This window comes from Cladophialophora bantiana, assembly GCF_000835475.1.
Source record: "Cladophialophora bantiana CBS 173.52 unplaced genomic scaffold supercont1.3, whole genome shotgun sequence".
NCBI lineage: Eukaryota > Fungi > Ascomycota > Eurotiomycetes > Chaetothyriales > Herpotrichiellaceae > Cladophialophora > Cladophialophora bantiana.
Genome location: NW_015971577.1, coordinates 1,173,003 through 1,194,085, shown reverse-complemented (window position 1 = coordinate 1,194,085; position 21,083 = coordinate 1,173,003). Strand labels below are relative to the sequence as shown.

Sequence of the window (21,083 nt, the reverse complement as noted above, 5' to 3'; positions counted from 1 at the left end):
CTGCGACTGCGACTGCGACCGCGACCGCGACTGCGACCTGCGAGGTTCCGAGCTCGGCTCTGGGTTGATCTGTAAGTCATCTCACTCTTTCAATCGCATTTCTTTCCCGTGGCAATCACCGGGGCAATTCGACCGATTACACAGAAGCCATCATTGGCTCGAGTCGGCCGAACCGATCCCTCGAGAAAAATGAACGCTCTCCCCACCCACATCCTCGCGCCGAACCAACGTACCAGAATTTCCCCCCCAAAAAACCAAAGAACCGGACCACGCACACTTACACCACATGTCCAACCCCTCTTCCCTCCAACCTGCACGTTTTCCTCTCTCGATCCTTTGGCCAGTCGCATCCAGCCTAATCGTCGCCTTTTGTTTGCAACGCCTAATCGACTCATCGGTCCTATAGCTAGTCTTTACCTTGCGGGTATTCCCTCTCATTTCGGTCGATCACACAATCTCGACTGGTGGATTGCCTCAGACTCTGTTAAAAGAGGGGCCGGGTAGAAATTGAGAAATATGGCGTTCCCCTATGAACCTCAAGGATGGCAGGCGCCGGTTCGGCAACCCTCTTGGGAGCAGCCGCCTCCGCCGTCGAGATCAGGTGTGTGACGCCGGACCCCCATGGAATACCGTGCTAGGTACTAATAGTCACATCTCAGGTGCCAGTTCCACCTCCCAGCGCGAAGACGGCAATGCTTTTGCCATGCAATTCGAAGGTGCGTTGACTGTCACTCAGAAACTGTCACTCGAAGTGTTCTGATTTCAGAAATTAGAGGTGGATCGAGCTATGGATAATCTTGTCAAGAGTGGCAAATTCTATGGCGGTGGCGGTGGTGGACAAAGATCAATGCCAGCTGGTCCATTGCGCCCAGGGGTAGAGTATGGTGCGTACTATCCCGGCATCTGCACGCCGTGGACGAGAATCTGATCGTATGCAGGTCCCCGGATGCACGGAGGCCGCCATCCCATTGGTGACTTCGACCCTTCACGACCGCACCCCAGTTCGAATCTTCAGAACTTTTACGCCGCGCAAAGGCATCAAGGCCGTCATGGGGACGCCGATCAGATGATGCAAGCAAAAAGGAGGATGGCAGCGCAGCGAGAACGCGAGCTCCGCAATTATCATCAAGAGCAGCAGTATAATCGGAGTAAGCTCCCTGTGCACGGAGGTGGAACAGAGCACCGCACTGAGACTCAGAACAGGTCTGCTGGCAGAAATGTCGTCTAACAAATCGGATCGTTCAATGAGCCCTAGCACCTTGAGTGAGGAAGGCCGTCGGGAGCTGATTGCTCGTCAACATCGCGCGTTATACGGCGGTGACCCCGCTGCTTTCGTAGGACAGGTACCCTTTTCCACTGAGGATGGCAACAGTCGAGATCAAGCTGGAGCTGTTTCTGGCAATGGTCCCGGGGCCCCTCGTGGTCCTTCACCCCGCACGTCTGATCCCTTTGGCGTGCCAGGGCAAACTACGCAAGGTGAATCGGGCGCTCAGGGGACGTCTTCGGGTCAGGAAGCCTCTCGTGCGGAAAAAGCAACGTCTCCATCTGCGCAAACGTCGTCAGGATTCGGTACGTTTGATACTTCCATTCAAGCTCCTGGAAAGGCACCTACACCGCCCTCTGGAGAAGAGTCATCGCACTCACGGCAGATTTCCAAGTCAACCACTGCGCCTGTCAGTGGCGGCATGGGGCCAATTGGCAGCCGTCCCAACGTCCAACAGGCGCCCAACCAGTCAATTAATAAGCGCACGACGTCCCCCCTGCCCTCTTCTTTGGGATACGGGTTCGGATCGAATGAACAGAATGCTGATCGAGCGGGGTCGGCGAACTCGAATTCAAATGCGCAGAAGGAGTCTTCGACCTCCGGAATGGGTGCTTGGGGCACAGGCAGCGGTGTTTGGGGTTCCAACAAAATCGGTACGACCTCAGTATGGGGTTGAATGAGTTATGAAGACACGACCTGGACATGACATGTTTTGTATGCGCGGAGTTGTGTTGCCTTTTGAAGCATATCTTCGGTGTACAGGGCATTGCATAGGTGGGAGTGCTCGTGGTTCGTTATGCATGTCGGGGTCTTCATGATGCTTCCACATAGCGTGTTACGAGGATGGGGATCATTTTGCAGCGATCTGTCAGTCGTTTAGCGGGTGGTCATTGGGTCTCACCAAGGGCTGTAAGGTGATGAAGGGGTGGAGATTTGGGCAACATCTCGATTACCAAAAAGTGGAAGAAGGAGGGAATCTATGGACATTGGGTTAGTCTTCGGAGTCATGACCATGGCATCGAAGTGCGGGTGGCAATGGAGAGAAAGAATTGGTTTCTTTGGTACGGGCCGTGGGAGGGGTTTGCAACAGGCAAAATGGAGCAGTTGTTCTGTGCTGTTCAGATGGACATGGCTAGTGTCGACATTCCCCTCGTGAAAGCATGGCGTTGTGGAAGGGGTGGTTGGTGAGATTGGGATCCTTTTTTCGAAACAGGGATTGAAGGAGGGTTTCTTTTATATCTGGCACCAGTGTTTTTTAGGGGAGTTGCATCTGGGGGACGTTCTCCATCGCGTAATTGTGGCTGCTCTTGGATGCTGGTTGTTTGTTATTGGTTTCGTTCTGGGTTGTGGAAAGGTCAAAATTGCACATTCACTGCGTTGGACTGGAAGGGAGGACTGGGTTGCAAAGGAGTCCTTTGAGGAAGTGGGAAACAGCCCGGCAAGACCAGTGTGGACGGGATTATATAGGCAGCGGTACTGGCGGATGACTATGGCTACAGAGACTGAAAGCAGTCGAATCCTATAACCCCTTTTTCTGCTCATCTGCTCATTCTGCTCTGTCTTGCAAAGGGAAAACTCTACATTCACATGTCACAGCTTTGAGATGATTGCTTCACTTGGCTTGATGATTCTCTGCTTTCCCCGTAGTCATAGTTGCCAGTCTCATCGCAGCCACTGCCGCAGCCGTTCAATGCCACTCGACAGCCTCGCCCTTCTGACTACTCATCCTGACTAGCTCAATCAGCCGGATCCCGTCCCTCGACTGCTCGGGCTTGACGGCAATGTCGGCCTTGCCGCGGACGGCGTCGCGGAGGTTTTCGTAGAAGCCCAGCCAGTGGCCCGGGATTGTCGGATAGCGGCCGACGTGGAGCTTGAAGTCGGGCTCGTAGATCTGGTGCGCGTGGTCGAACGCGGGCTCACCTTTTGTCGTCAGCAGCCCGTACAGGTGCGGTGGCTCCCTGCCGAAATCCGGGTCTGTTGGGGACATGGACGGCGACGAGAGGATCTGTTCTTCTTGGATGCATGTGCCGTGCTATATGCATGTCGCATTCGTGTCAGCTTGGGTTCAGGTTCAGGTTCAGCCCATGTTGGTAACTTATGCTGACGGGGTTGATACAGCAGGTTTTCTTTGATGGGCGGAAAAGGAGTACGGAGGGACAGGGGTAGGAGTGACTTGGGAACCCGTTGATGAGTGGGCAAAAAGAAAGGAGTGGAACATAGGATAGGAGTAGAAAAAAGACGACCAGGCGCGAAACGAACCTTGACAAACGACCCTTTCGTTCCTCTGATGAAGTACTTCAACTGGTCTTTCATCGTCGAGACCACCATCGTCTTCACCGTAACTAGCAGATCCTGCTGCGGCGCATCGTACTGTAGGATGGCCGTGAAACTATCTTCAATCTCGCTCTCGACGCCGCGAAGCACGCGCAGAAATCCCGTCACGGACTTGGGCCGCCCGAAGAGCAGGAGTGCTTGGTCAAAGGTGTGGCTTCCTGCAAAAAGGGTCACGGCAGGTCACACGTTAGAAAAATTGCCTCGTTTCGTTTTGAGTTCGTCCTCTAGGCCGCGCGAGCGGGCAGGGGACTAGGAAGGCTGTGTGATAGAGAGACGGAGAGGAGAAAACACAATACCTAGACCAAATGTCATGCCGTCTCCCGGCGAGTACTCCTTCTTGTTCATGCCTCTCATCCAAAATGGGAAGTCGACGTCGTAGTGGATCTCGCATTCTTTGATGGTTCCAAAGGCGTTTTTGTCGAGCAGGTATCGGAGGGTTAGGAAGTCATTGTCCTACAGAGTCAAAATCATCGGCATCAGGGACAGAATATTCTGCAGATACTCGCTCAGGAGAAGGGAACGGGGGAGCGTCGTCGCCGAGGTGATGGCGATGATCTGATCGACTTACCCATCTTCGGTTTTGGAAGACTGTCAAGATCTTGCCTTTCTCCTTTGCCAGGGAGATGAGATGGTCGGCCTCTTCTGTCGTCCTGGTGAAGGGCTTCTCCACAACAACTATTTCACACGCAGACAAGGTTTAGAAACCTCTCACTTTCAGATAGCTCCAAGAAGAAGGCCTAGAAGATCATACCGTGTTTTCCAGCATTTAAAGCCTTCTCGGCATATTCTGCATGCGTATCCTGTTTGCTGCAAACAATCACGACATCAATGTCCTTGTCGGCAAAGAACTCGTCTGCATTTCGATAGTGCTTGGCGTCAGGATAGTCGACCGTGCAATGTGAACCGGGTTCTGCGCTCTTGGGATCCGTCGGTGCCCCTGTTCGTTGGAAGAAAGCGACGACTTTGAAGTCCGGGCACGCGTTGATGAAGGGTAGATGGAAGCATTTGGCCGAAAAGCCATATCCTATGAGGCCGAGACGAATTGGCTCCATTTGATATCACCCTTACCACTTCAAGTGTGTCGAGATTGTTGTAGTGGATGTGATGGGATTTTCAAAAAGCAGGTCCCAGGATCTGTGTCGGTTACTTCGTTTGCCGTTACCGATATATTTGGTAATAAAGATGCTGTGTTTTAGTCCCTCATTCTTTTTGATGCTGCTCGGCCCATTGTCGCATGATGTTATGAAGTGTATTTCCCTACATGCTCCGGCTAAATTCAGCCAGTAATTCAGCCGCACGGAGATACTCCGTGGGGTGACAAAATGTGGAGGGCCTTCAAGCCACACTCAGCACAGTATAAGTTCTGCATATGACAGAGTTCCCGGTCTCCATGCCGATCCGAGCCCTAGCCGCCAGTGCCTTTACGTCGAGTGGACTCGGGTGGACTCTATGCAGGTCGATCGTGGCTTGGTAGATCTGATGGAACACTGGTGGCCACTCCCAAGGGCGTTATGAAGACGCTCAAAGCTCTGGTATGCAGTTCGTGTGGAGTCTCTTTTACAAGAAGTGACAGCCAAAAGGGCAACGAAGCACGTGGCTGATTCCCATGTCAACTCAGCCGCTACCAAACGGAACAGCCCATATGGTTGAAAGCTCATGTGTTTCGCGCAACAGATTTTAATGGCATCAACCAATATCGAGTCCTATTCCCTTCCAGCAAGATGCTTTCGAGACGCCCATTCCTCACAGAGAGTTCAGGCCTCTTTGTGCGGAATGAAGGGGAATGCCAGATTTGTCGATGAATATGGGTCGTTTGGGCTGTGTCAGTATGGCCATGCTTCCCATTCACCGCGAGGCAGAATCTGGGTGCTTTTAGCAACGGAGAAATTCGAACGGGTATGGATGAACTACCTCGAGTTCCTAGCGGATACCTTGATCTAGTCTGCCCATTTGCCAACATTCGAGTGAGTGACTAGGCCTCGCAGAACTCAGCATGTTTGCCCTCGGATAGTTGTCTCACGAAGACCCATTTCCGTCTTTCGAAATCCTCATACCATTTCCGCCCGCTTTTGAAGCCTGCGGCCGTGGAGACACGGACGGATTGTGCAATCTGATCTCTGATTGGTGGTCGGGTGGTTCGCGTTCATTGCATCGTGGCAGGGGGGGAATAGAACCATATCTCTCCTTGAACGTATGAAATAGCATCTCTTTGATATCAAGCCTCGAAAACTGCTCTATCAGCCAGGGACCATAAAGCAAGGCGAGGAAACGCATATGTGGCGATCAAGTGAGAGCAAAACTGAACATACAGACGCCATAGGATGATTGGATCTACCATAGATAAGATTTCCGTAAAGCGTAGACACTGGAATAACACCGGGTTAAATGGGTGTATTGTCGCAGTACCAGGACATTGCAGAACCCATATTACCAAACCATCAACGTCGACCACGCAGGCTGATTTGCAGGAGACGAGACCGAATTCCAGGAGACATCTACGGTCTTCTTTCGGGGGAATTTGGCGAATGCCGCGGTACCTGCTCATGGTTCGCAAAAGAATCCCTGGTTTGCAGCAAATCTAGGCTATGGCGACATCTGAAGAACGCCTCGACACCCCTGGGTCTAAAAACAGCTCAACAATTTTCGTCGGATGTGATAGGATGCATAGTGGCATGATGTTGGCTTGGTTATGCTGATACATCTGGAGGAAACAATTGGTTAATATGGCATGTGAACAGTAGACACAAGCTTTCTAGAGATCAGAGTCCAAGGGCTTCCACGTAGGTTCTGGTCTGCAGGAGTGAGACGCTGGTTCACCGGGACGTCGGTGATAGGGGCGGATGAAGGGACTGCTTCCCCACGGGTCGAGCTCTCCGCTTGGTAGTGTCGCAGCCACGTAGAGCGAAACCAAAGTACCAAGTCGACCTCTCATCATACACACCGGTCCAAGGCAATTCGAGATGAAGGCGTTCTGGACCGCCGTGTTCGGGTGGTGGCTTGTGCTGGCTATTTCTTGGGAACGCTTGGCTGCTGGTTTCACATGTGGCCACCGGATAGCGGTCCGGTGAATGCCTGGCATAGTCCGGAATTTGAATCCATTCCGCTCTTGGCACTATATCTTGGCATCCCTTGGCACACCACTAAGGATCTCACTCGGGGATCTGGGGTTACATTTCCTCTTTATTTTTTTGATAGACATCAACCGTTATCTCGCTTTGCCATTCTGAATCAGCACATGCTCCACGCATGGCCGCCCGTCTGCCTAGAAGCCAAGGCTGAGCAATTCTGCTTTGGGTTCTTGTTTCCAATACCATGTGTAGCCTTCCTCTCGACCGATCATCTGACATTGCATGTAGTTTCCACCAAAAAATACAGGTTGGACGAACCCATGGTTGTCCCAGGGGCTATCTATCCGCGCGGCGGCATTTCCGCACCAGATACTTGGTGTTACCAACTCAGGGGCTTGTAGCATCTGTGTTACTCCCGCTACAGCCCCTGGTTCGCTACGGGAGATCTTCTTGTCCATCCCTCCGAACCCAACCTGGTTTTGTCGAACAATCCCAGTGTGCCAAGGATAACACACCATTCGGCAGTACCTGGCGGCATCTTCGATACGAGAGATGATCCTATAACGTCGCTCCTTCCATCCTTCTCCCGTTGCACATGTAGATCCCGCTATGCCGTCATTCGGATCCGACAACAACGACTTTGGACACACATGCCTGGTCTGCCTAGAAATTCTTCCTGAATCTCCCTTTGTCCGGACAACGAAATCAACAAAGCACCAAATCCTGGTCAAAAACGTTGAGAATCGATTCCTCCCCCTTCCGTCGCCAAAACGGATGGATTCACTGAGAGGCCGTGAGTGGATCTGGGGTGAGAGCCTGGAGGAATGCGGAGCAGGACTTTGTTACATGGGGAAGTGGACTGCTGCCCTCGCTCGTACTCTCCAGCTTGCATTGCAAATCTATATATTGTCCGCTCTGACCCAGATTACCTGCTCAACTTCCTGCGTGGCTTCCTGTCCTTTTGTGTTCTCTGACAGTCTCCTGAGACGGTTTCTACCCGCGGCTGTTGTTACACAGACCCGGCCGGTTGGTAAAATTCCTTATTAACACACTGCAAATCTCCTAGTATCCCTAGCAAAAGAACAAGATGGGCCCCACAGAGGTTGAGATCTCCATCGAGAGCCCTGACAGCAAAGCTGTCGAAACGAAGATTGAGATGCTGGAATCAGCATCTTCGAGCTCCCAAGACTTGGGCTTCGACGTGAAAGCTACGAAGAAGCTGATTAGGAAGATTGATTGGACACTTCTCCCATTTCTGGCACTTCTTTATCTTCTCAGCTTCCTCGATCGCACCAATATTGGGAACGCCCGACTTGCTGGCCTAGAGAAGGATCTTGGAATGTCAGGCTTGGACTACAATGTCTGTTCAATTTCTCCCTCTGCAAACGTATCTGTCACTTACGATTGTTCAGGTGGCTCTTGCAATCTTCTTTCCATTTTACGTCCTCGTCGAGCCACTGTCCAATCTCATGATGAAGCGCACACGACCTTCGATTTGGATTCCTTCTATCATGGTTACATGGGCAGTCTGCACGACTCTCATGGGTCTTGTTCAAAGCTTTGCAGGCCTTCTTGTTGCTCGGGCTGCTTTGGGCATTGCGGAAGGAGGCTTATTTCCTGGAGTGACATTTTACATCACCATGTGGTATAAGCGCCATGAATGTGGTCTGAGAATGGTGAGTACGGCAGCTTCGTTACTCGAAGTCTACTCCATTGTGCCCTGTTCTTACAAATTTAATAGGCTATCTTTTTCTCTGCAGCTACGGCCGCTGGGGCTTTTGGCGGTCTCCTGGCCCGTGGAATCGTCGAAATGGATGGGGTTGGTGGCAAATCTGGGTATGTGTAATCCGCGACGCGTGTTGTGCTATGTAGATGACTGACCAGAGTGCAGATGGTCGTGGCTCTTCATTCTCGAAGGCCTGTTGACATTTGCCATTGGTGAGTAGCGGCTGGTGGAAGATTGTGGGAAAGTACGTGTGCTAAAGGGTTTGTCATCAGCCATTATTGCATTCTGGACCATGAACGATTATCCTTCCACTGCGAAGTTCCTCACTCCGGAGGAAAAACACGAAGTGACTCGACGCCTGGAACGAGACCGAAGCTCTCTCGCCGATGAGTTCGACATGAAATATTGCTGGGACGCACTTAAGGACTGGAAAATCTGGGTTCATATGTTCATCACTATTGGGTAAGCCACTTATTGCGGCCGATCTCCCCTTACTAACGGTGTCTAGTATCTACACGCCTTTGTATTCTGTCTCCCTCTTCTTGCCAACAATCGTCAAGACTTTGGGCTACACAAACGAGACAGCTCAGCTCATGACAGTGCCGCCCTATATCGTGGCCTGCTTCTGCTGTATCACCGGAGGCTATGCCGCTGACAAGCTCAAGACCCGTGGACTCTTCATGATAGGATTTAACCTCTCAGCAATTCTTGGGCTTATCTTACTCATTTCATCCCAGAACCCTCATGTCAAATATGCTGGGTGCTTCTTCTTCGTCGCGGGAATTTATCCCAATGTTCCCCAAGGTGTTGCTTGGAATGGCAATAATATCGGTGGCTCCGTTAAGAGGGCAGTGGGTATTGCAATGCATGTTGGTTTTGGTAAGGCTGCCCCTTCCCGGTCGGAAGACCTATATGCCTCGCAAGCTGGACTCGCCTCTGACGGTAACTATTACTAGGCAACCTCGGTGGCGCTGTTTCTGGATTCATTTACCTTAGTTCCGATTCTCCCAAGTTCACAAAGGGCCACGCCATCTTGATCGGCCTGCTCACCATGAGCACGTGCCTGCAGGTCTTCATGACCACCTATCTTCGGCGCGAAAACGCCCGTCGAAATCGCGAGTATAAATCGCCAGACCAATACACCGACCAGGACAAGGCCGCGGAGAGGGCAAAGGGCGATAACGCAACTTTCTTCCGCTACACCGTTTGAGTGATTGAGCTCAGGTCGACCATTTGGGGTTGAAATCCGATTCCAAACGCATCCAAAGGAATTGCAGGCTTTAGACCGAGGGATAGACGGCAAGATATGTTTACAGAGGCTAAGCGTCGCTATATAAAATATACATAGCAACAGAGCATCAAACAATACAGTTTGAACACGGTGGTTATACTGCTGGAAATGCATCCGTTAGAGCTGCCCGTCATCCAGTCGGCCTCTCAAGAGACAAGAACACTGCATTCGTGACAGTGGAGGCACTTCCTCTGATACGAGAGGTTTAATCTAGCTAAATTTGTATTCCTATCATCAATTGCAATGGGGAAAATCTGAAATCCGAAATCTGGAATTGCCCCCATTTGCTCATAATCACGTTACTGCCTCCTCCGGACCTCGGGAGTCTCGTGTTGCAAGCCATCCAGCCTTGCTCAGCCTTGCTCAGCCTCGCCCAGCCTCGTCGGTGATGTGCCGAACTGGATCATCCAATCATATGTCTGCTGTAGCAATTTGGAGATTTCTTCCTCCAACATCGGTGCTGCTTTTCCACTCTACCGGGTTCGCTACAAATACTCTGTGCTCCGTCCATCTAGATCATTTCGCGCCTATCGCCTCTCATATACCCTCCGTTCCCCCTAGTGAATGCTTTTTGAGGTGGAAGATATTTGAGGAAGATGTTAGCCAGCTAATCGTTCTGTGCGCCATTTATTTTTTTGTCGGCGCAGGATGGTCGGTACTCTTTGAAGCTTGTCTTCGCAACAAAGCGGACTAACTCTGCGACAGTTTTCTTTGCGTTTGACCAGGACTGGCACCTCGCGGGCCATCTGTCTGCCCATCCCAGCGCGATTAACGCAGAGTCGGAGCTTTCGTACAACGGCGCGACGCTGCCAGGATGTATTCCATGCACAGCTCGAGGATTCCAACGCAGCCGCCATCCTCTTGTCACTGAAGACCTCCTCAAGAGTGCCCCAGACGCTCACAGAAAAGATCGTCCAGCAATATGCTGTGGGCTTGCCCAGAGACAAATTTGTGAAGTCTGGCGACTATGTTACGATCGCACCCCACCATTGCATGACCCACGATAATTCGTGGCCCGTCGCGTTGAAGTTCATGTCGATAGGAGCTTCAAAGCTGAAGAATCCGAAGCAGGTTGTGATGACGCTGGATCACGATGTGCAAAACAAGTCGGAGAAGAATCTGACAAAGTACCGCCAAATTGAAGAGTTTGCCAAAAAGCAAGGCGTCGACTTCTACCCTGCTGGCCGGGGCATAGGACATCAGATCATGGTGGAGGAAGGCTACGCGTGGCCAGGGACGTTGGTCGTTGCAAGTGACAGTCACACGAATATGTATGGCGGCATAGGTTGCCTTGGTACCCCTGTAGTGCGGACGGATGCCGCCAGTATTTGGGCTACTGGACGTACTTGGTGGCAGATCCCTCCGGTGGCAAAGGTCACTTTTACTGGCGTCTTACCCAAGGGCGTCACTGGCAAAGATGTGATTGTTGCTCTATGTGGGTTGTTTGACAAAGATGATGTTCTCAATCATGCAATAGAGTTTGCAGGATCGGAGGAAACTCTTCGAAGTCTACCCATTGATGCTCGCTTGACGATCGCGAATATGACCACGGAATGGGGTGCCTTGTCTGGACTGTTCCCTATGGATCCCTTGCTACAAGGCTGGCTACGCTCAAAGGCCACCATGTCCGCGCTGGATGCATCCGAAGGCAGGGGCGTAAATGAACGATTTTCGCATGCAAGACTGGATGAACTCTTCGGCAACCAGCTCGCTGCGGACAGAGACGCTCAGTACGCAAAGTACCTGTACCTGGACCTCAGCACACTTGCGCCCTATGTGTCTGGACCTAACTCCGTCAAGGTTGCAACACCATTGAAGGAGCTGGAGGATCAAAATATCAAAGTCGACAAGGCGTATTTGGTATCTTGCACGAATTCGCGCGCTTCCGATCTCGCTGCAGCGGCAAAGGTATTCAAGGCCGAAGCAGCAAAGAATGACGGGAAAGTCCCAAGAGTTGCCGAAGGCGTGAAATTTTACATCGCTGCAGCTTCGCTGCCTGAGCAGCAAATAGCCGAAGACGCCGGCGATTGGCAGACTCTCATTGATGCGGGTGCCGTCACCCTTCCAGCAGGGTGTGGACCTTGTATTGGGTTGGGAACAGGCCTCCTAGAACCTGGCGAAGTCGGTATCAGTGCCACGAATAGAAACTTCAAAGGTCGCATGGGCAGCACCGAAGCAAAGGCATACCTCGCAAGCCCCGAAGTCGTTGCCGCCAGTGCTCTTAGCGGGAAGATCAGTGGTCCTGGTTGGTACGAGAGGCCCCAAGGGTGGTCTGGAGTCATCTGTGGTGAGGGCGATGGCGTCAAAGAAGAGGATCGAATGATCACTGCGGATGAAGCATTCCAGAAGATTATCAACCAGCTGGACAGCATGATCGAATCCGCTGAGGAGACATTCGGGGAGGGCAAATCGGCGGAAGCCACGTCAGGCCCAACTGAAGTCTATCCTGGATTCCCTGAGAAAGTGGAAGGAGAGATTGTTTTCTGTGATGCAGACAACATCAACACCGACGGCATCTATCCCGGAAAATACACATATCAAGACAATGTGCCCGTTGAGAAGATGGCCGAGGTATGTATGGAGAATTATGACCCTAAGTTCTCCTCGATTGCAAGACCAGGAGACATTTTGGTGTCAGGGTTCAACTTCGGATGCGGTAGCTCACGCGAACAAGCAGCGACCTCAATCTTAGCCAGAAAGATTCCTTTGGTGGTTGCCGGTTCTTTTGGGAACATCTTCTCGCGAAACAGTATCAACAATGGCTTGATGGGTCTTGAGGTGCCAAAGCTCATCCGACGACTCCGTGAAACATTCTCGGACTTGAACACGCCCCGGCCGTCCACTCAAGTTACAGAGCCAATGGGCAATAAAGAAGAGCAGCAGAGTCTCGACTCACCTCCGCCGGCTACGACACAGCCCCGAGAAAAGCAATTGTCGCGTCGCACCGGATGGACGTTGGTCTGGGATGTGAAAAAATCCCAGATCGAAGTAACGGAGGGTGCCAACGGTAAGAGATGGACGGAAAAGGTTGGAGAGCTGCCCCCGAATGTGCAAGAGATTATCGCCAAAGGCGGTCTGGAAAAATGGGTGCAGAAGGAAATTGCTGCATGAAGAACATATCCGGTCAGCCCGATAGATAAGGTAATACAGAGATTGCACATGCAGTGGAATCAGCTTCATCAGCCCTGGATGTGCAGAAATCGCCGCATGCAAGATGAATATACTTGGTACACTCATGTCGGCGCAACAGTAGAAACGGATGCAGTGATGGCTGCCGTGTCGCCAGCTGGCCGCACTTTACCAACCAGACAATCTGGAACAACATACTTCCGTCTGCACTTTAGCCACATTACAGCGTCGAACGTCTACAGTAGTAGCGGGAGACTGCTGGTGAGAGTGACCCCGATAGCCGCGACGGAATGATGGCGTGGTCCACTGGTTGACGAATGTGAGACATTATGACTGCACCAGGGGGACTAGTCGTGGACTGTAAGTAGACATCGTGGTTCCTCGTGCGAGGCGAATACATCATCACGACCATCACAAGCTGAGGTCTCGGCAGTCGGTGTACCAGCTCGCTCATAGTGAGAAGGACAGAGGGGGTAAGGAAAAGGCAAAAAGGGGAAGGGGACCGAATAGGGAATTACTAGCGAGCGGCTTGGCATGAAAAAGCTTAATTTCACGAACCGCGAGCGCGTCCACGTGACCAAACCCCCACAGGCACCCACTTTCCGAGGGGCTTCTTGGGGCTGTGCTGTTTAACTGTTACAACATGCGCAAGCCTGCCCACGAATGACACTCGCACAAACAATCCGAAACATCACCTCAGACTCGCTGCTGGCCACTCGCGGTCGCGGCTGATGCTCCAAAATAGCCCCGTGCCATTCCAGAAACATGCTAAGCGCGTGCTACTTTTGAATCCTCGGGTCATCTGCGCCCTACTTGGGAGGCGTCGGTCAACTCACCGTGGCTCAACACCTTTTTCCATCGCATCGCATTGACACTGTTGCCTTTTGCACGCTGACTGAAACGGTGTACAGGTACATTCGGAAACAGGACCTCAACCCCACGATACTACGGTGCCAAAATCTGCCCAAAAGTATCTCCCACAATATCGCTCACTCCTTGCCCAGGGCATTTGCCGTGTGCCAGACGGCCTTTGTGCCCCTCTCAGCTTCAAACAATCCACACCCCTGAACCTCTTGCGCCAGCCAGCCGAGGGACGGGGCCTCGCAGTTGGCGCGACACAAACCACCTCAGATCTCACCCCCTGCACTCGACTATATTATCACTGCCATTACCCTCTAACACCATGGCGACTCATTTGCACAGCACAGAAAAAGAGCCTTTGCTCGCCGCTCATTCCAGGCGCCCTCGTCAGGGAGGTGTCCAATCTTCTCACATTCGTTCAGAGAAGCCCTCGATTCCTTCTTTTCCACATCCTACTTCTTCAGATTTACCTCTCAAAGAAAGAGACGGTCGTTTCTTCCCACTTTCATTGCAAACTCAGATTGTACTCGGCATCATGGTGGCCATTCCTACGTATCTCCTGGCCTCGTCGGCCGTGACCAGCCTGGGGCCGTTGACTCCTCGAAACTCTGTTATACGATCACCGGAGCCATTGCCACAGTCTTCGTCGACAAGTCTAACGTCAGATCCCGGTTCGAGTCCTTTCGCTTCCATAATAGGACCCCATATATCATCCAATTTCCCCGATCCTGCCGTTATTCATGTTGATGGCGTGTCGTATGCTTTTGCGACCAATAATCGAGCCCTCGGACCGGACCTGGTCCATGTTCAAGTGGCCACTTCGACCGATAACCAGACGTGGACACTACTGGACCATCATGACGCTCTACCCTCTCTAGGGGCATGGGAGACAGGCGCCGGTGTCTGGGCGCCAGATGTGGTCCAGCTGGTGAGTAGCACGGAGGGTCCTCTTCAGACCCCATGACTAATTCTCGCGCCAGGACGATGGTTCATTTGTTCTCTACTACGCCGATAATGTTGTGTGGTCTCCTGCACATCATTGTGTGGGTGCGGCCACTTCTAAGGATGTTCTGGGACCTTATGTCCCGCTTGACACTCCTTTCGCGTGCCCAGACGTCAATGCCCTCGGTGGAGCTATTGATCCCGACGGCTTCCTCGACGAATCCACCAATAAACGCTATGTCGTTTACAAAGTCGACGGGAATTCTATTGGACACGGCGGCTCCTGCGGCAACACTGTTGCACCCATCGTACCGACCCCCCTCATGCTCCAGGAAGTCGGCCCCGACGGCACCACTCTAATTGGGGATGCGATTGAGCTTTTAGATCGCGACGAATTTGACGGACCATTGATCGAGGCACCATCTCTCCATCGATCCGACGAAGGAATCTACTTCCTGTTCTTCAGCAGCAATTGCTTTACGACGCCCAAATACGATGTCTCGTACGCCACCGCGACAAATATCTGGGGGCCTTACACCAAATCAAGCCGCCCCTTGCTCGTCACCAGTGACGCCGACCTCACTGGACCAGGCGGTATGGACATCATCAAGGGCGGCGAACTGATTGTGTTTCATGGTCATATGACCATCAACAACGACCCTACAATCAAGAAGCAGGCTGAAACAATTGCAGCCTCGACGAACACCCCGATCAGTAAGGTGAACCTGCCTTTAATCAGAGGTATGTGGTCTGGCACCGCAACCTTTCAAGGCACGGACGTCCTGCTGTCGTGATTGCCCTCCAGCTCTTTGCTGGGCTATAGCCCTGGGCTATACTTCATCTCCTCTGTCATTTTCTTGCAGCGTTCAAGCGAGTCTGTCTTTTTCGCATCTCTAGAGCAGATACCCTTTGAGGCGGCATTTTGATCTATGTTTGAAGCAAAAATATCAGACTACCAGTCGATCATGAGGAATGAGATCAAGATCAGAGCATAGAGAGTCAGCTCTGTGTGTATCATTAGTTGACATTGCAAACATTATTGTTCGAGAAGATCATATTTCGAGCCCTAAAGTTCTCTTGTCGTGTTATGACCAAATGGCCAGTCGCCCTGGTCTCGAATCTAGACTCAGACCCAATAACGAGGCGGTCTGCGCTATTCCCTGCGATTGTATCGATCAAGAGAGTCCGTATGACTTTGCATTGCACGGTACCTACATACGCGGGTGGTGGAGGCCAGGAAACACGGACCAAAGAGGCAGGTTTGCCGGCTTCAATTCAAAGCTGGCTCGCAATTTTCGAACATTTTCAACAATCTGCTCCCACAATCAACAGCAAAGCCACGGTCCTACGGCGTTTTTCTTTGTAAGAGTATCGCGCTTTGGTTTTCCCAATGGTCTCTTCAGCAGTTCGATAGTCCACTTCACCCTCGCAACTCACAACAAACATGCCTCCCCGGGTATCTCCCTCCGCAGTCTCTCTCCCTTTACCTACGACACCTACGATCCAAACACACTGTAAATCATGCTTTCAGCGTGCCTTATCTTCCACCCCTTCGCTGTCGCAGACTAAACTCCGCGAGCAATTCTGGCTCTGGCTTCGCGGGCCTGGAGAGAACTTCCGCCACCCCCTTCCAGGGTCGACAAACTACCTATCCGCGTATGACAAACGAGGAAACCTCATTCGCGGTAAAGGCCAGGAGACGTCAGGGGAGTCGGCGAAAGAAAAGAGCTCTGAAGATGCCATGACGCCGGATGAAGAAGCTCTGGAAGCCGCCGCCACGGAACATGAACAGGAGTATAAGCTCCCGAAAGAAACACTGGACGATCTACGGCCGTTTCCCTGGAACAAGCATTTTGTGAGTCAGAGTATTCTGTCAGAGGATCTCAGAAATGAGATCTGGGACAGAGTGCAACGGCAGGGGAAGTCGGTGAGGCAAGTTTCGATTGAGATGGGCGTGGATATGAGGAGGGTGGCTGCTGTGGTGAGACTAGTAGAGGTGGAGAGGAGGATGAGGAGAGAGGTAAGCATGTTATTCGTCGTGACTTATATTTCGCAATGACCTTCCTGTGATGAACAACCAAATCGATTAGTCTTCCAGACTTCCAAGCATGGTGATTTACAAAACATACAAATTACAACTCTCTGAACCCGGAAAGGGAAACACACCTCAATGGCTCTTCTTTGCTATTTCCAGGACAAAAGCTGACATTGCATCTCTCGTTTCTTTCCAGGGCAAACCCCTCGCTCTTCCCTACGCTCGCGCCATCCACGGCATGGTCCCTCTCACCACCCTCAACCCAAAGACGCGCTTAGCCAGCGAACCTCACGAATCCATCAATGATCTAGAACAGCACCCGCTAACATTTCCACAAATTTTCTACCCGACATCCGAATCACGCGCGTTCAACCGTACCGATGCAGGACGGGTATTCAGTGGCGCACCGCGACTTTCCGACGAGCAAGAGAGTGCCATAAACGAGGGAGTCTACGAAGCGTGGCGGGACTCTAAACCCGAAATCATCGGCAAGCCTGGTCACAGACGCGAGGTATTGAAGCCAGCGGACTCACGCATTCCCCACCCGCATTTAATCGCCTTTGAAAAAGACAAACTGAACCGCTCACTCACACCGCTCGAGAGACTTGCGCGCCATCGCGAACGCTTAGAGAAAGACGAAGAGAGACAGCAAGCTCTTAAGAACAAGTTGCAGCAGGAGGAGGAAAGCAAGAAAACGAGGATCGATGCGGGAAGATGGCAGTTTGTGGTGACGGAGGTGCAGAGTACGAGACAAGGCATCGGGTTAAATGGACGAGGATCCGGGAAGGGAGCGGTGGGCCAGAGGTATGGTGTGCCCAGTCAGGAGAGAAAGAAAGGCCAGGTCAAGATTCCTACCAAAGTGGAGGTCTAAGTCTGAATGAATGAAAGAAAGCAGAATTCGCCGAGAGGACCAGTTCCAGAGCCAGTTCGTGACTCTTTCCGAGCTGTTACGGAGAAATCAGAGAAGCCACGTTGGGGTGCCGTGAGAGAAGTGGTGAATGCTGGAATGCGAGCCTGTCATCCCCATCAAGGTCGACATTGACGGGAAGATTGTTGCGCTGCGATGCATTGTGTCTTGCGCGTCGCGTTGTGTCGAGGCTCCTCGCAACGATCCTTTGGCCCCCTTCCCACCGGTCTCTGTGGACGTATGTGTATGTGTATATGTATACATATGTTTCGCATGACGGTAGGCATTAGCTGAGCCTTTCGGTTGTCATATTCTGATGCGTCAGGTTCTTGTGGTCGCCACACCCTCTCCCCCTTCCCTTCGAGATACGCTGCCCTGTGCTATACCGTGTCCTGCTGCGCTACTCAGGTGCTTTTTTGATCATGGTCAGTCGCCAGGACCGAGGGCGGGAGGCAGGTACGTGTATATATATCTACACACACCTAGGTCTGTAAATAAGTGTATCATATACGGATTTATTTATTTACAGTGTACGGAGTACGGAGTATAGAGTACATATCGTGTCAGTGTCAATCACCCATACATCAAGTATACTTCACGGCTTGTATCATGTGCCCGAAATGGAATGCAATGGAATATGAATGCTCGATTGAATGCTCGATGGAACGCTCGACACTCGAAACTGGACATTCGACACCCTTTAATTCAATACCTCAGACCCAACACTTGAACGCGAACTCGAACACGATACGCGATACTCGACTTGAGGAAAAGAGATGAGGCGGACCCGGGTATCTTGCAGGGCATCTAGATTCTAAAATAGATTACAACGTAAGTGTTATTTTGTTCATAACGTCTTATTACATTTGATTAGGACATGCATGCATCCATGTGTCCAAGCTATCGATGGATGGATGGACGGATGGATGTAGGCCGAAAACTCTACTTGTGAGTCAAAGCATCGCCATCATCACCACCATCGCCGCTTGCAGTCTGGTTCATTAAAAAGAACCACGTCACGCCTGCGTTCTCGTCGGTGTGTAGGGCTCGTTGGATCGAGCAGGGGGAAAAAAAAAGGACAAGACGACGCAACGCAGACGACATGCCCATTTCGATCGTGCCGCCGTGTCTGCCTGGGGAATGCATATCTTGCCTCCTTTCCTGGAGAGGCGTGGCATGTTCTGCCATGTTGATGCGAAATCCGCCTTACGGAGGAAGCCCCTGATCTTCACAAATCTGGCGGTTCGCTCTCTTAGGTCGCGGTGTATACGTATGAGGTCTGATTCTCTCTGGAGCCGTGGGAAATACAGTGCTCCATGAAACGCAGAACTGTCATTGTCAAGGTCGTGAATCTCGTCGACATCCATCATTCTGTGCGAAGCTTGCTCGCAAGAGTTTCGATGCGTCCGGCTGGGTCGTTATTTGCACCGTCCTTTTCTCGCGCATCATTGCAAGAAACAGGTCTTTTGGCTTTGAAGTTTGCTCCATTCAGCGCGTCGAGGGGAGAAGAAGACTAGCTTCTTCGGCTTCCACAGCATCTGGATCTCAGATCCGACCGCCCCTTTTCACACTCGCTGAAATCTGCCTGTGTTATACCTCATCAAAATCCATCTTCTCGTTCATTGTCCCTGATCTCGAGCCCCGACTACTCGGCTTCGCAAGCAGCTTCTTCTTGGTGAGCTTCCCGCAAAAAGCCGCTTTGATGCTCGGGAGGGGATCCCGCGCTTCTGGCAACACCAGCAACAAAAACACGATCGCCACGCCAGCAGTCGCGGGCAAGAGCCCATAGAAATAATGTGCCCCAGGAGCAAAATCGTGCGGTAAGGTGAATATCGCGCATGCCAGCGCAAAGGGGGCGTAGATGAGGGCAATGATGGTAAGGTAACGTGAGTAGTCTGCTTGGCGTTGGGAATCGGCCTCTATTGAGCGGAGAGAGGAAGTATCTTGGCATTGCGAGACCGCGAGGATGTGCTGCATTTGAGAGTCGCATTCCGCTCTGTAGTGGTGTAGGTCGATCAAAAGACTGCGGTAGTCCTCATTCAATTCCGAGTCGGACGAGAGGTAGGTTTTTATCCGCGTCAGAATGGGCTTGTACCTGCTGAGCATCGAGTCGAGGAAAATGACTTTGTCGAGGATCCTCTTTGTCTTTGTTGGATCGACCGTGAGCGCGGTAGAAATGAGTTGGCTTTCCAATGTGGAACGAATGTAGTCGAAGAAATTTGTGCACTCGCTGGCTGCGATTTGAAATGCCGGGCGCATGACGTTGATCATGTTTTTCTCCGCTGGATTGAAAAGGCCGTCTCGAGCCATAATTTGCCAGTGCCGGCAGAGATCGTCGAACGGGTTGGGACACATTGGCCTAGCTCCGCATAAACGATAGTCGTGATCGTTCCGGTTTAAAGGTGGCTTTTGTTCAAGGAAATCAAGGTATCCTCCTTGGTAGCCGGTGACCTCAAGTCGTTGGCTGGGAGAGTACACCCCATAGGGTTCTGCTCCAAGTGTGAAGAAGGAAATTGGCGGGTCGACAAGCACCACACCTGAAAAAAAAATCCTTAGCACCCTTCTCACATTTCTAAATGATACACAGGAACCTGTTTGCACAACAGATAGTTGGGGGTAGGACTTACATATCCACGGGTCGAGAGTCTTCTTCATGTAAAACGAAATCTTTCGACGGGCCACAGCAACTTTCTGTTTCCCATGTTTCGAACATACTTCCACTCGTCTGTGATAGTTTCCCTTGCAGTAAAGCTTCTCAATGTCGACGTCCTTCCCACAATTTGTGGTCATGAATGTACAAGGATATTCAATCGTAAAGAAGTTCTTCTGGTGCCGCAGATTTTGTGACGCTAGTGGAGACCCTGTATGGCCGTCTCCAGCACCACCGGGCGCGGAGTCAATAATATGTGAAGCAAAAAATGCAGGCTCTATATTGAGAAGACTGCCAAGGGTGTCAACCATCTCCGGGTTGATATTGTTCACCATGATGATTCGCCCTTGGGCGCTGCCCCCGCGTCCTTGGGAACCAGAAGCCGGCGATGTAGGTGGCGTTTCTGGAGATCTCCTCGTCCATTCCTTTAACAAGACTCTCAGTTTCGAAGTGTCCGTGAGGTCTGACGTTCTGAAACTGGACGTTCCAAATTCTAGGAGGATGGCTGTTGCCCGTTGAGGTCGTTGCATTGTCGGCATTCGGCTAGCTTCGAGACCCCATTGGAGAAACTCGTCGAGACCAGCAAGATTATGAAATCCATGGCTCCGGAGAAAGCACACATAGTCCGTGAACGTCCAGCGATTTGGATCTGGTGGTGCCATAGCACAGGTGGTACAACCTCGAGCCTGACGGTCAGAAGTCATCACATTTGAGAGAAGAGTCGCTTTCCCTGTGAGCAAAGGGAAGAATAAGTATGAAGAAGAGAGTGGTTCGCTGGAAAGTCGATTTGACGGGCGAGACAAAAAACCCCAGAAGGAGTTATTCGAAGTGCAGATACCGGCTGGCCCGGTTGTAGCGTGCGGACGGGATTCACAA

At 51.7% G+C, this 21,083-nt stretch overlaps 6 protein-coding genes across 6 annotated transcripts; 4 read left to right on the top strand and 2 right to left on the bottom strand.

The window, feature by feature from the left end:
* Positions 1-516: 516 nt before the first annotated feature.
* Z519_02342 (uncharacterized protein) lies at positions 517-1,940 on the top strand (the record flags this gene model as incomplete). The annotated part of the gene is made up of 5 exons (XM_016760099.1): positions 517-601; positions 660-716; positions 774-884; positions 939-1,148; positions 1,204-1,940. 5 exons carry the CDS (start codon positions 517-519, stop codon positions 1,938-1,940), a joined length of 1,200 nt encoding a protein of 399 aa, XP_016623620.1.
* Positions 1,941-2,951: 1,011 nt separating this feature from the next.
* Positions 2,952-4,650, bottom strand: Z519_02341 (uncharacterized protein; the record flags this gene model as incomplete). Its single annotated transcript, XM_016760098.1, has 5 exons — positions 2,952-3,296; positions 3,524-3,756; positions 3,895-4,051; positions 4,167-4,273; positions 4,350-4,650. 5 exons carry the CDS (start codon positions 4,648-4,650, stop codon positions 2,952-2,954), a joined length of 1,143 nt encoding a protein of 380 aa, XP_016623619.1.
* A 3,103-nt stretch (positions 4,651-7,753) lies between these two features.
* Z519_02340 (homoaconitase, mitochondrial) lies at positions 7,754-12,794 on the top strand (the record flags this gene model as incomplete). The annotated part of the gene is made up of 8 exons (XM_016760097.1): positions 7,754-8,026; positions 8,079-8,342; positions 8,408-8,502; positions 8,558-8,604; positions 8,665-8,854; positions 8,901-9,271; positions 9,349-9,596; positions 10,389-12,794. 8 exons carry the CDS (start codon positions 7,754-7,756, stop codon positions 12,792-12,794), a joined length of 3,894 nt encoding a protein of 1,297 aa, XP_016623618.1.
* A 1,414-nt stretch (positions 12,795-14,208) lies between these two features.
* On the top strand, positions 14,209-15,409 carry Z519_02339 (uncharacterized protein; the record flags this gene model as incomplete). The annotated part of the gene is made up of 2 exons (XM_016760096.1): positions 14,209-14,601; positions 14,654-15,409. 2 exons carry the CDS (start codon positions 14,209-14,211, stop codon positions 15,407-15,409), a joined length of 1,149 nt encoding a protein of 382 aa, XP_016623617.1.
* Positions 15,410-16,059: 650 nt separating this feature from the next.
* Z519_02338 (uncharacterized protein) lies at positions 16,060-17,521 on the top strand (the record flags this gene model as incomplete). The annotated part of the gene is made up of 2 exons (XM_016760095.1): positions 16,060-16,635; positions 16,706-17,521. 2 exons carry the CDS (start codon positions 16,060-16,062, stop codon positions 17,519-17,521), a joined length of 1,392 nt encoding a protein of 463 aa, XP_016623616.1.
* A 1,626-nt stretch (positions 17,522-19,147) lies between these two features.
* On the bottom strand, positions 19,148-20,869 carry Z519_02337 (uncharacterized protein; the record flags this gene model as incomplete). Its single annotated transcript, XM_016760094.1, has 2 exons — positions 19,148-20,094; positions 20,185-20,869. The coding sequence occupies 2 exons, from the start codon at positions 20,867-20,869 to the stop codon at positions 19,148-19,150; spliced, it is 1,632 nt and encodes a 543-aa protein (XP_016623615.1).
* Between the last annotated feature and the right edge of the window lie 214 nt (positions 20,870-21,083).